At 38.1% G+C, this 13,990-nt stretch overlaps 1 protein-coding gene across 1 annotated transcript in view; it reads right to left on the minus strand.

Annotated features, from left to right (window-relative positions):
* Positions 1 to 1,654: 1,654 nt before the first annotated feature.
* Positions 1,655 to 13,990, minus strand: part of LOC106085011 (BTB/POZ domain-containing protein 6-A) — a 37,426-nt gene continuing 25,090 nt past the window's right edge. Inside the window, exon 3 of the mRNA XM_059364657.1 lies at positions 1,655 to 2,232. Within this exon, the coding sequence (XP_059220640.1) occupies positions 1,840 to 2,232 (393 nt within the window). The 3' untranslated portion in view covers positions 1,655 to 1,839. The remainder of the gene's footprint in view (positions 2,233 to 13,990) is intronic.

The following is a 13,990-nucleotide window of genomic DNA, read 5'->3' on the forward strand; positions in this document are numbered from 1 at the left end:
GATACTACGCGTGCTGTTGTATGGTTCTGAAGCATGGGTACTTGTGAAGGCAGATGAGGCAGTGCTTGGAGTATTTGAGAGAAAGATTTTTCGTAAAATATATGGACCAGTTTGCGTTAATGGAGAATATAGGCGACGTATGAACCACGAGCTGTATGACGACGATAGCATAGTTACACGCATCAAAATATAACGGCTGCGTTGGCTAGGTCATGTTGTCAGAATGGATGAAGAAGTTCCAGCAAAGAAGTCTTTGGAAGGCAAACACGGTGGTACACGCAAACCGGGAAGACCAAAAGCCCGATGGTAAGATCAAGATGTGGGAGACAGTACCTCTTTTTGAGGAACTTGCAATGTCAGGACTTTGACGTTGCGCTGGACTCATGACGGACTTACGCATGATTTGTGGGGATGAGGAGGATCACCGATTGGAGTATACCAATCGCCGCTTCAGTGAACTACATCCCCCCTCGGATGTGCTAGTGACCGAGAGGAAATTCCGAGACATCATTAATGCAGCAGCCGCTCACTTTACACCAGCCGGCCGAATACCCCAAGTGCGGCTTAATTTCCCGGCGCAAGCTGTGGTACTCGCAGACGAGCGTGATGGGATTCGTGGTATGGACCCCGCTAACCCCAGAATCAGCGAGCTGAATCTGGAAATGGACAGGGTAGTCTACGAACATAAGCGGAATTTGTGGCTGGAACACTTGGAGCAATGTAACAGGCACCGGTGGAGGCAACATGTGGTCTACTGTTGAGTCTCTCTCGAACACCGGTAGACGGGATGACAGGATCTCAGTCACTTTGAGCGAAATAACCGTGACTGATCCGAAGAGATGCGCCAGGCTCTTCAACCGTGTTATTGTGCATCCCGAGAGTGACAGGGCAAGGAGGAGAGCCATTCGCCGTATTCGTGGTCTGCGAGTCGATGAACAGCCATCATAATTTATCGTAAGCGAAGTTACGAACTTCATCCGTGGCGCCAAATCTTCTAAGGCGTTGGGCCCCGACGGAATCTCTACATTGATGTTGAAGAATTTGGATTCGCCTGGAGTTGAGTACCTTTCTACTGTCCTCAACCTATCTTTGAACACTCTTATAGTTCCCGATGTCTGGAAAATGCGCAGTGATCCCGCTACTGAACCTTGGAAAGGTTCCCCAAGTCACTGCTGGCAGTACTTGGGGTGCAGACTAAGAAACCTTGTTGACCACGTACAAAGCAATTGGCTGGTCTTTGGTAAGTTATGCAGCGCCAGTGTGGTCCGACGTGCAAGATGTATGTCCCGATGCGGGACTAGACGCAGGACTATGGCAAAATTTACCCCTTTTTTCCTGTTTTAGTAATTTCTAGGCATATAGTCCTCTCGCCATTTTTGACTGCAATAGAGCTTGAAATGACAGCTAGGTGGGAACTTCTCCAGCCCGCCTGGCATCGATTATTGTTATGCACGTTGGCTCCTTACTATCTTCATTATAATGTCTGTCATTGTACTGCCGCCGTAAATTTTGTCTGGGTTCTTCGGCGCTTTTGGAATCTTTTTCGGGGGCGGCACAATGAAGTTTATATTTTTATAAGGCGAATTCAAAAATGAATTGGCATATCAAGTTCCATCAGCTGTGCTGATGCGGCCACCTTATTAAATACGCCGCCTTGCAATATATAAAACACATTTTTATTTAATTTTCATTTTCATATTTCAGTGAAAAACATATTATAGGTATGAAGTACTTAGTATAGCACTTTGATTAATGAATTAAAATAAATAACTCCCAAATATTTTTTGTAAATCATTCATTCTGCTTGATGGGTACGATGATTTAGAATTGAATGTACATTTATTCCAATACAACATTACCGCCAAATCCCAAATGAGAAAAAATGAAGTACTTTTGCTCAAAGCTAAGAATTGAAGATTTTCCAGGACCACTTTTAAATTCTGTTGCCGCCACGTTTGCGAAGTTGAGACACTTCAGACATTTCTTGAGAAGAGTTTCAGCGCTGGACATATTACTAGGCAATTGTGAATCCACTTCTTTATCGTTTTTACTTGGGGGTTGATCAAATTTAAGCGTTCGTTCTAAACTGAAGTTTTTAAAATAAAATTCTATAATAGAGAATAGTTCCAATGTTTTCTTGGCTTCTTGTAGAACGACAATTAATCTATAGAAATCATTGCTATCCAACTCCATTAACTTTTGGTTATTTTTCAATTCCACAAGTTTAATTCTCTGCAAAGAAAGATATGTGAATACTCAATAAATGTATTAAATAAATATGCTGTCATTTAAGGCTTGTTAGTGTGCTTAGTAATATGGAAATTCTCATTTTAACGAATACATTAATATCATGCATAGCGAATTGAATGAACTTTTGTGTGACACCAAGCCATTGCCATGTTACTATATGCTGAAGGTAATTGCAACACAGAAACCTCTACATATTACACCAAAAAATACTTTAACCGACATTCAATCGACGCCTGTGGTGAGTAAGTATTCGACCGAATTGAATGAACCCTTGAGTGTCGAAAGCAGCTGTGACAGAATGCCATTGTCCTTTTATGCCATGCCGTACACCTAAACTAACAGACAACAGGCCATCACAACTGTATACTACACTCATAAATGCGTGGTGCCAAGCGCAAAAGCGGCTTGGCATGCAATAACAGTGACATGTAGGTCGCGATCATCTCAGGTAGATCAAAGACAAAACAGCATGCCGTCAAGCGTGATTTGTTCCCATGGTTATTTCATTCGCAAATGAGCTCTGCAAAGATTTATTTATTTATTTATAATTATAAAATCATTTATAAGTCCCGAGAAGCTTTAGGCTTGTCTGCAGGATTGAAACGAAAGAGTATTTGACTATAGGCCTGTTCGCTCACTTTTCCAGTAAAAATTTGCAGGAGAGTAAATGCCATTTTGCTCTCTTTAAAATATTGCAAGCAAAAGTACGCGAACGACTTGCAGTGAAAATTTGCACAAAAACAGCTGATTTTTGTTTTGGTTGGTATTTATTTGTTTGCTTGGAAAATTTTTTTTTTAATAAAAATATAAAAAAATATTTTCCTTAGATAAACGTCAATTTATTGACCCGAGGGTGAAAATGCTAGAAGAGTAGCCATTTGTATATCCGTGATCTCCGCGCCGCTGGACAGCCATCACAAATTAACGTGCAATCCAATGGCAGCCGGTTGTACGTACCGCATTGGCCCGATGGAGTCTTTCAGTGAACAACACACTGCTACAACAACAACAATAAAAACAACCGCGCACGAAGCTACGGATGTCATCCGTAGCGCCACGTCGCGCAAAGTGCTGGTTCCACACAGAATCTCTACACTAATGCTGAAGTATCTGGATATGCCTGGAGTCGATTACCTTACAACTGTCCCCAGCATATCTGAAAACTTATATAGTACCCGATGTTTGGAAGATGGGCAGTCTGATCCCGCTACTGAAACCAGAAAAGAACACGAGCAAGGGGGAGTCGTACAGACCAATCTCCCTTCTCTCATCAGTAGCCAAGACGCATGAGGGACTACTCCTCCCGGTTGGACAATTTCCATTCGCCGAGCATCAGCATGCATTTCGAAGGCTCCATAGGACTACAACTGCTTTACATGCCATCACCGTATACAAAAGTACCCCAGTAGCGGAAAGAGGCGAACTACATGCATACGCATGTGCCTGCAAAAGCAGTTGCCAGTACTTCCACACAAATGTAAACACCATTTCAAAATATCAAATAACAACATCCGTCCGTCTGTCTGTCGAAAGCACGCTAACATTCGAAGGAGTAAAGCTAGCCGCTTGAAATTTTGCACGAATACTTTTTATTAGTGTAGGTCGGTTGGGATTGTAAATGGGCCAAATCGGTCCATGTTTTGATATAGCTGCCATATAAACCGATCTTGGGTCTTGACTTCTTGAGCCTCTAGAGGGCGCAATTCTTATCCGATTTTATTGAAATTTTGCACGTAGTGTTTTGGTATCACTTCCAAAAACTACGCTAAGTATGGTTTACATCGGTCCATGTTTTCATATAGCTGCCATATAAACCGATCTTGGGTCTTGACTTCTTGAGCCTCTAGAGGGCGCAATTCTCGTCCAATTTAACTGAAATTTTGCACGTAGAATTTTGGTATCACTTTCAACTGTCCTGAGTATGATTCAAATCGGTTCATGTTTTGATATAGCTGCCATATAAACCGATCTGGGATCTTGACTTCTTGAGCCAATAGAGCGCGCAATTCTCATCCGATTTGGCTGAAATTTTGCATGAGGTGTTTTGTTATGTCTTCCAATAATCGTGCTAAGTATGGCACAAATCGGAACATAACCTTATATAGCTGCCATATAAACCGATCTGGGATTTTGACTTCTTGACCCTCTAGAGGGCGCAAATCTCATCCGATTTAGCTGAAATTTTGTACAACAGCTTCTCTTATGACCTTCAACATACGTGTCTAACATGGTCTGAATCGATCAATAGCTTGATACAGCACCCATATAAACCTATCTCCCGATTTTGCTTCTCGAGCCCCTACAAGGCGCAATTTTTATCCGAATGAACTACACTTTTTTAAATTTTTATTTGTTTGTTTTTTTTTTGTTCATTTTCTATGTCATTGTTGAAATATATAAAACGAATAGCGTGACTGACTGATCGTCGTCCAGCCCAAACGGATAAAGGTAGAATCATGAAATCTTGCACCAATGGTGCAAGATTCCGTGCCTATGTTCCAACATAGATTTGGTGACATTCATACGTTTAAGTACTAAAAAGAATTAAAATGTACGAAATTTTGTGTTTTTACCCAGCACGAACGGATAAATCTATAGAATTATTTTGGGCTCAAATTAAAGAGCGTCTCAAAAAATAAAATTTGGTGGCAAACATTTTCCAAAATAGTACTGGTACTAGTGGGAGAAATAGTACGTTTAGTGCCGTCTTTATAGATGGAGCTACAGGTCTGAAATTTGTAGGTACAACTAGGAAAAATATGATGGGTGACAAAATGATATATTTTAAATTCAAACATTTTGGTACTAAAATTAGTACCATTTGGTGTTTTCTTTATAGATGTAGATACAGGTCTGAAATTTAGTATGTTGATACCACGATGAAAAATATGAAGGGTGACCAAATAATCTAATTAAAACTCGAACATTTTGGAACCAAAATTGGTACCATTTGATAATTTCTTTGCAGATGGAGCAAGAGGTCTGAAATGTGGCATGTAGGTACAACGACGAAAAATATGATGGGTGACTAAACGATCTTTTTAAAATTCGTACAGCGGTCAAAAAAAGTATTCATCATTCAATGTTTTTTTTTTAATAAGTCTACAAAAGACAATTGGAATAAAAACATATTAAACTAATGATGCAGTAGTGCTTGTGTGATATATATGTACACAATTTCATTGTTTTTAAAGAAAAAAATAGTATTTATTGGAACAAAAAGGGCCATTTTACAGCTGAACACAAAAAATTAAACAAAAAAAGTATTCATCATTGCAAAAAAAACAAAAAAATAAATAACATAATTTAAAAAAATTAATACTTTGTTATTCGACCACCGCGTCTTATAACTTCTTTTAAACGGTTTGACATCGATTGGACTAATTTAGCGGTTATATTTTGGTCTATATTAGTCCATTCCTCCATTATCACCTGTTGCATTTGACTCTTGCTCGAAAAATTGCGCGTTCTCAATTTGCGTTCGAGATGTTCCCAAAGATGTTCAATTGGGTTCAAGTCGGGACTTTGAGGAGGAGTTTTAATGACTTTGGGGCAGTTATACAGCATCCACATCTTGGTATTTAAAGCAGAATGTTTGGGGTCATTATCTTGATAATATTGAAAGTTATTACCAAGCCCAAGTTTTACAGCACTATCTTTTAAATTCCTCTTTAAAATGTCAATGTAATACTTATGATCCATTACTCCATTAATAATTTCAAGATTTCCCGCTCCTGAAGCCGCCATACACCCCCAAACCATTAAACCACCTCCACCATGTTTTACAGTAGCAACTGTGTTTCGTTCTTCAAGCTCTGTATTTGGTTTTCTGTACACTATGACCTTTCCATCGCACCCAAAAAGATTAAACTTGCTCTCGTCTGCAAAAATGACTGTTTTCCAAAATGATTCGGGCTGTTTTACATACATTTTTGCGAAGTTTAGCCTTTTCACTCGGTTTATTTTATTTATAAAGGGCTTCTTACGTGCAGTTCTTCCTCTGTAACTATGCCTTTTGAGTGTATTTCGAATTGTTTGTGTAGTAACTTCCTTCCCTAAATATTCCATAGTGTTTTTACGAAGAATGGTCGCATTTGTCTTCGGAGTTTTCTGAACTTGCCGCACTAGCCACGCACATCTCCAACTGAAAGTGCTTTTGGTCGACCAGATCTTGGTTTATTGTCAACAGTTTTCGTTTCTGTCCACTTTCTGATGATGGATTGTATAGTAGATCGTGGTCTATTTAATATTTCACTGATAGTTTTTTGAGTTAAACCATTCCTGTGGTGTTTTATTATCAAAACTTTTACCTCATCAGAAACCTCGTTTTGCTTACGACCCATTTTGACAAAAACTATATTTTCAATGAAATTAAATATTTGCTGTCAAGGGCAAAGCCTCCTTTACTAAATAAAACAGAAAAGGGGGATTCCCAAATAATATTTGAATTTGACTTTGATGATAGCACATCAATGATGAATACTTTTTTTGTTCTGTTTTTGGTGTTATTATATAAAATTGCATTTTTTGCGCTAATTAAATTTATTTTTTGAATTTATTTTAAAACATATTACGAAAAATAAACTATTGCATAAAACTGCATTATTTGTTTACTTTAAATTTTCTTCAATTACCCAAAATAAGTGAATTTATTATCAATTTTGCTAATGATGAATACTTTTTTTGACCGCTGTACATTGTTGTAGCAGAAAGTGTAAAATAATACACAAGAGCTCATCTCTGCCTACAGCGAACGGGAACAGCTAGAATTCAGCATTTTGACAAACATTATTGCAGTCTTGACCAAAATACGACATGTGAAGAAAACATACAAATTGTGGTGCAATTTGTACATTGAAAGTATATATTGGGCGACTGGAAGATATTTTTTATTCGTGCATTTAGTTACTCAAACGTACAAAAGTGTACATTCTTTACGGAGTTAGATAATAAAGCTCTCAAAATTGAGATACATCTATACCTTGATGACAAATTTTGCGCTATCGAAAGTTTTTTTTTTCAAAGTCGTACATTTAGGTACTAAGACATACAAATTGTACTTTTTCTACGAATTGAGCTAGAGCACTCAAAATTTGGAATTGGGTTCACCTTGACATTGAATATAGGGCGGCTAGAAGATTTGTTTTTAAAGGGTGATTTTTTTGAGGTTAGGATTTTCATGCATTAGTATTTGACAGATCACGTGGGATTTCAGACATGGTGTCAAAGAGAAAGATGCTCAGTATGCTTTGACATTTCATCATGAATAGACTTACTAACGAGCAACGCTTGCAAATCATTGAATTTTATTACCAAAATCAGTGTTCGGTTCGAAATGTGTTCATTCACCGTAACGTTGCGTCCAACAGCATCTTTGAAAAAATACGGTCCAATGATTCCACCAGCGTACAAACCACACCAAACAGTGCATTTTTCGGGATGCATGGGCAGTTCTTGAACGGCTTCTGGTTGCTCTTCACTCCAAATGCGGCAATTTTGCTTATTTACGTAGCCATTCAACCAGAAATGAGCCTCATCGCTGAACAAAATTTGTCAAAATTTGAACACATTTCGAACCGAACACTGATTTTGGTAATAAAATTCAATGATTTGCAAGCGTTGCTCGTTAGTAAGTCTATTCATGATGAAATGTCAAAGCATACTGAGCATCTTTCTCTTTGACACCATGTCTGAAATCCCACGTGATCTGTCAAATACTAATGCATGAAAATCCTAACCTCAAAAAAATCACCCTTTAATTCGTGCATTTGGGAACTAAAACATACAAAATGGTACTTTCATTACAGAGTGATCTTTAGCTCTCAAAATTAGGATACGCTATACCTTAACGAAGCGGACCGCCGGGATGCTAGTTCTAAATAAATACATTTATGAAAATAACAATAATAATGTTTGTTTGTTTATTTGTTTCCTCGTCCAAGTCTAAAAATTTGAAAACCCATGCTTTGAAAACAAATTGGGGTAACAGCAGAGTCTAGCTCTATAAAAACCCAATGTTGTTCGTTTTAGTACATAAATATACGACTATCAGAAATACCTTCTAGTCACTCAATACATACTGTCAAAGTGTAACTGTATCCCGAATTTCAGAGCCCCAGCTCAATACATTAGGAAAGTACCATTTTGTAAGCTTTAATATCTAAATCAAAAATTAAAAAAAAAATTATTTGGTTATTACAATATACTGTCAAGGTGTAACGCATCTCAAATTTTGGAGCTTTATCCCACTCTGCATAAGATTATCATTTTCTACGTTTTAGAAATTAAATGAACAATTTCAAAAAATCTTCTATTTTGAACGTTTAGGTACCTATATGTACGATTTTCAAAAAGGTCTTCTAGTCGGCCAGTATATGCTTTCCAGGTACCAAATGCATCACAATTAGTAAGATTTTTTCCACTCCTGGTACGATTTGCTACGACATACCGAATTTGTGTCAACACCTATTATTGGTATGAAGTTGCTTACTTCGTACTATTTAGCACTTTTTGATACCAATATGCACAAATAGAACATTTTGTCACCCATTACGATCCGCACCGTTTGTGTGCCCGGCCATAGCAGAGTAAGGGGGAAACAGTCCTGAGGACTGCCGTCAATAAACTTGGTTAACCCGAAGCCTTTCGAATCGACGCAGTCATTGTCATTGCCCGGATTTTGCTGCTAACAGACACCGGCACTCGGGTGAGGACACAATACCAGACATAAACCAATTAAGGGGCGTGGTATGGAAAACCATTAGGGATTTTGTAAGTAGCACGGAATTCCTGACTTAAATTTTCTTTTTCGAGTTTACTTTTTAGTATTTAGAATGTCTTAGGTGTATGACCGTAGTGGAATGGGGCGGATGAATATCCGCATCCTCTTTTCAACCTAACCTAGTCACCCATCATATTTTCCTATTTGTACCTACATGCCAAACTTCAGACCTGTAGCTCCAATGTTGGTACCAACATCTTTAAATTTTAAAGACATCTTACATATTTTGTCTACTTGTGCCTACATGCCAATTTTAAGACCTCTAGCTCAATCTGTAAAGAAAGTACCAAATGGTACCAATTGCGGTACTTAACCATTACCAGTACTATTTTGCCATTGCTTTTTTTCATCCTCATAATTTTGTAGCAGAGGTCTTTGAAGACAAATTTCTAAATTCGTAAATTGTTTTTTTTTGTTACCTAAATATAAAATTTATCAAAAACTCTTCTGATCATCCAATTAAGTTTGCCATGGTGTACTTTAGTTTCAAAATTTAGAGCTCTTTCGGTACTATTTTGGAAGATTTTTTCACTAATCCAATTTTTCAAGAGCTTTTTAATTTGAGCCCAAAATCATTCTCCTAGCATTTTCCGTTCACACTGCACAAACATGCACCCATAGTGAACGATTATCGCCAATTGCAATCTTATTCCGCGTCTACGACCTAAGACCAGCATTCGTGCAACATTTCATAATTCTAGCTTAAGCCTTGTAGGCTGGGCAGTGATTAGTCAGTCAGCAAATCACACGTGGGTTTTTTATACAGAGTAGTAGAAGAGAATATTAAAATGAATGTGCATTGGATCATTGTGAGCTGAAACTGAGGCATGTTTACTGCCCTGTTTTAAGAAATGAAGGAGCAGTGAGTATCGCATATTTTGAGAAGTTGTGACTGATGGTGGATTAACTCCTAAGGTATATTTATATGCGATATGAGCGATATGTGATTCCGCCACTGGGTATATGAGTAGTCGAGGGCCACTCTGAAAAATCGACTTCTTGTAAAAACTCAAGGCTATTTTCCTATCGGTTTATGCGGTTTATAGATTCCTGGGAGCAAATGGAACTTCCCTGGCATTAGCAAACCCAATAGCAAATTCAATTTCATTGGTGTAAAATGACCGAAACCTACCAAATATTCTACAAGCCAAAAATGCGATTTATGTTTTTATCACCACCACCTGGTTCGCCGTTTTGCCATTCCATAAGCAAAACATCAAATTATACGCTTTCAACTCTACAAAGTATACATATTTATAGACGGTCTAGTCATGTCCGTCCGTCTAATGTTGAATTCACTCTACCGTTCTTCCGATAAAAAAAATCATCAAATTATACATTTTCATCTCTACAAAGTATACATATTTATAGACGGTCTAGTCATGTCCGTCCGTCTGATGTTGAATTCACTCTACCGATCTTCCGATAAAAAAGTCTAAATTCATAAAAGTCGATTTCAATGAGCAACCGTGCCGAGTTAAGATCCAGTAAGGAAGGGCAAAAGTCGGGCGGTGCCGTCTGTATAATGCCCTACACCTACCCTATAGGTACAATGTGGGAGCTATATCCAATTCTGAACCAATTTTGATGGACCTCGGCGAGCAAATATGTTCAAACTCTAATAACTTGGTTGACAAATGACAACATTATTGCAAATTGCCCAAAATCTGGCGAACATATATATAGGAGCTTTGTCTAATTCTGAACCGCTTTCGAGCAAACTTCTCAGATTATGTGGTAGTCGTCGAGCAAGGCGTTGAACAAAGTTTTGGGAAGATTGGTTAATAAATGCGCTTGCAATGGTTCTAGGAGCGAAAATAGGGCGAGATATATATGAGAGCTATATCTAAATCTGAACGATTTCTTTGAAATTCACCAGTAATGTCGAGAAAAATCCTTCCTGCCAAATTTCAAGAGAATCGGTTAATAAATAACCATTTTATTGTATTATTTCTGCAAATCGGACGAACATATATATGGGAACTATAACCAAGTCTGGACCGATTTCAAGCAATCTTCTCAGATATTGTGGTAGTCGTCGAGAAAGGTGTTGTACAAAATTTTAGTAAGATTGGTAATGCGCTTGCAATGGCTCTAGGAGTGAAAATCGTCCTATATATATATATTATATACAAATTACCTTTTTATTGCATTATTACTACAAATCGGACGAACATATATATATATATGGGAGCTATATCCAAATCTGGCTATATTGCATTATTACTACAAATCGGACGAACATATATATGGGTGCTATATCCAAATCTGGCCTGATTTTTTCCAATTTCAATAGGCTTTGTCATGCCTGTGCCAAATTTGAAGAGGATCGGATGAAAATTGCGACCTGTAGTTTGTACACAAATGAACATGGACAGGCAGACGGACATAGCTAAATCAAATCAGAAAGTGATTCTGAGTCGATCGGTATACTTATCCATGGGTCTATCTCTCTTCCTTTTGGGTGTTACAAACAAATGCACTAAGTTATAATACCCTGTACCATAGTAGTGGTGTAGGGTATAAAAAGCCATCTCCTGATTTAAGGGTGTGAGCCCATTTTCGCCGTTACCGTGAGTTGCATGGACCCCTCAAAATCCAAGTGTGAACTAAATCTGACCATATTTCTATGTAGTTGGCATATAGGAAGAGAGATGTCTTCAAAATTTCGTAAAACTAATACCAGTAAGAATAAATATCAGAAATTACACCCTTTTTGCCTGATATTTAAATCAGTGAGACCCCATGAAGCAGTATTTGGCCCCAAAAAATCCATAGTTTTATTCAGCACACTTAACGGATACACAAAAACGACAAGAGTTTGAGTTATCCCCTGCTATTGCTTCAGTTATTAACTTGCTGTTTTTATGTTAGAAAAATCTAACAAAAATTCAGGCCGACCTACCAACCTACTAAGAGAATGAAAACCCACCAGTTTTGGTAGGAACCTACCAAAAGCAGCAACACTGCTCATGACAGGCTCTGAAGAAAATAACTTGACAAAATCAAACTCATTCACAAGTTGAGAAATCCACTCGAAATCGCCATCGACGAGACTCAAATTCAGCTTGCGAGTAGATGAACCAACACACACATTCACTACTACACATCCGTCCGAGATCGGTTCATTTAGCAGCTATATGAAAACATTAACCGATATGGGCCATTTACAATCCCAACTGACCTATTTTAACTTGACGTATTTTTGCAAAATTTCAAACGCCTAGCTTTACTCCTTCAACAGTTTGCGTGCTTTCGACAGACAGACGGGCGGACATGGCTAAAGCGACTCAGAATGTCAAGGCGATCAAGAATATATATATATATTTTGTTGGGACTCAGATCATTATTTCGATGTGTTGCAAACGAAATGATGAAATTAGTATACCATCATCCTATGGTGGAGGGCATAAAAATAACAAAAAAAAATGTCCATAACAAGTAAAAAAAGTTCGGTCGGGCCGAATCTTGGGACCCATCACAATGGATTCTGTTAAAAATTCTACAAAATCAGGGTGGAATAACAAACCGGTGTAGACAATACTTGCACGATTGTGAAAAGTCGCAACGAAACACTACATGCCAAATTTCAGCCAAATCGGACAAGAAATGCGGCTTCCAGGGGCTCATAAGTTGGTTTATATGGTAACTTATATAAATCTGAACCGATATGGCCCATTTGCAATCCTCAGCGAACTATACCAATAAGAAATATCTGTGCAAAATTTCAAGAGGATGGCTTTATTCATTCGAACGCTATCGTAATTTCGACAGACGGACGGACACGCCTAGATCGATTCGGAATGCCAAGACGATCAAGTATATACAGTACCGGCCAAAACCTAAGCATCCCCTCAGCACATTTTTTTTTCCAGAAAACAAAGTTATAAATTATTTTTTTTTAATTTTTACTTATCTATTATATTTATTGTTGAAAAACACAAATTTTTGGATTTTGGAATTTAATTAAGGAAATTCAAAAACCATTTTAAGTCGAAAACAAGGGGACAAAACTAAAGCACCCCCAATTTCAGGTAAAATGAATATCTCGTTGCGCATCCTTTATTCTGGATCACATCCCCCAGGAATGAAAGATATACATTTATTAATTACGTCAGAAGATTTTTCTTTCCAGGCTGTTTTTCCGCCATCAATTAAATCTTCTTTGGTTTTGCCATTTTCTCGTTTGATTTTCCCATTATTCAACGGTTCCAATAGGATTAAAGTCCAGTGATTGTATTACATTATTAGTTTTTTCCGTGAGCCAGAATTTCAGGGTCTTAGGGCGCCGAGGGCCCTTCAAATTAACTCCTACAAAATTTCTTCGGGCTTCGAAAAGCGCATTTGTTGTCCGGTTTACAAATTTGATATCTTGTTTGAAAGTCCTACAAAAGAATGCCCCCATGTATGGGATATCTCGTGTAGTGTGCAAAATGCAGACTTTCTATTTTTTTGTTTTACCCAAATTTAGTTCAAATTTTAAAAATAAAAATTGGAAGGTGGGGTGGAATGGGGTGGAATGGGTGGGAAAAACATCAGCCGGAAGTCGATTCCACATCCGAACGGTTCGGGCGAAATAAGAATTCTCTCTATAATGCATTGTGCGGTCCGCTGGCCAATCAATTACAAACGGGTGTGAGTTCCTGGAATGTCTAGTATCCCTAACATACATCCTTACATCAGGAATAAGAAGACTAATATCAGACGAACACACACCAAGAAAGTACCGATAGAACAGCGCCAAACAACCAACATTGCGATGAAGCGATGAAGGGAGGCAATAGAGTTGGATATCCCACTGTCCCCAATCAACGCCATCGCCCTCCTCTATGCACGGTCCAGTAGCTCCAGGGATGATTTTGAAGCTGCAGCCCATGTGAGTTGTACTCCATTTTTGGCCTTATGAAAGTGGTGTAGATGTTAGGAAGATCAGACGGAGTGAAGTAATTCTTACACCGT

The sequence above is a fragment of the Stomoxys calcitrans genome, chromosome 3, assembly GCF_963082655.1.
Source record: "Stomoxys calcitrans chromosome 3, idStoCalc2.1, whole genome shotgun sequence".
Taxonomy (NCBI): Eukaryota; Metazoa; Arthropoda; class Insecta; order Diptera; family Muscidae; genus Stomoxys; species Stomoxys calcitrans.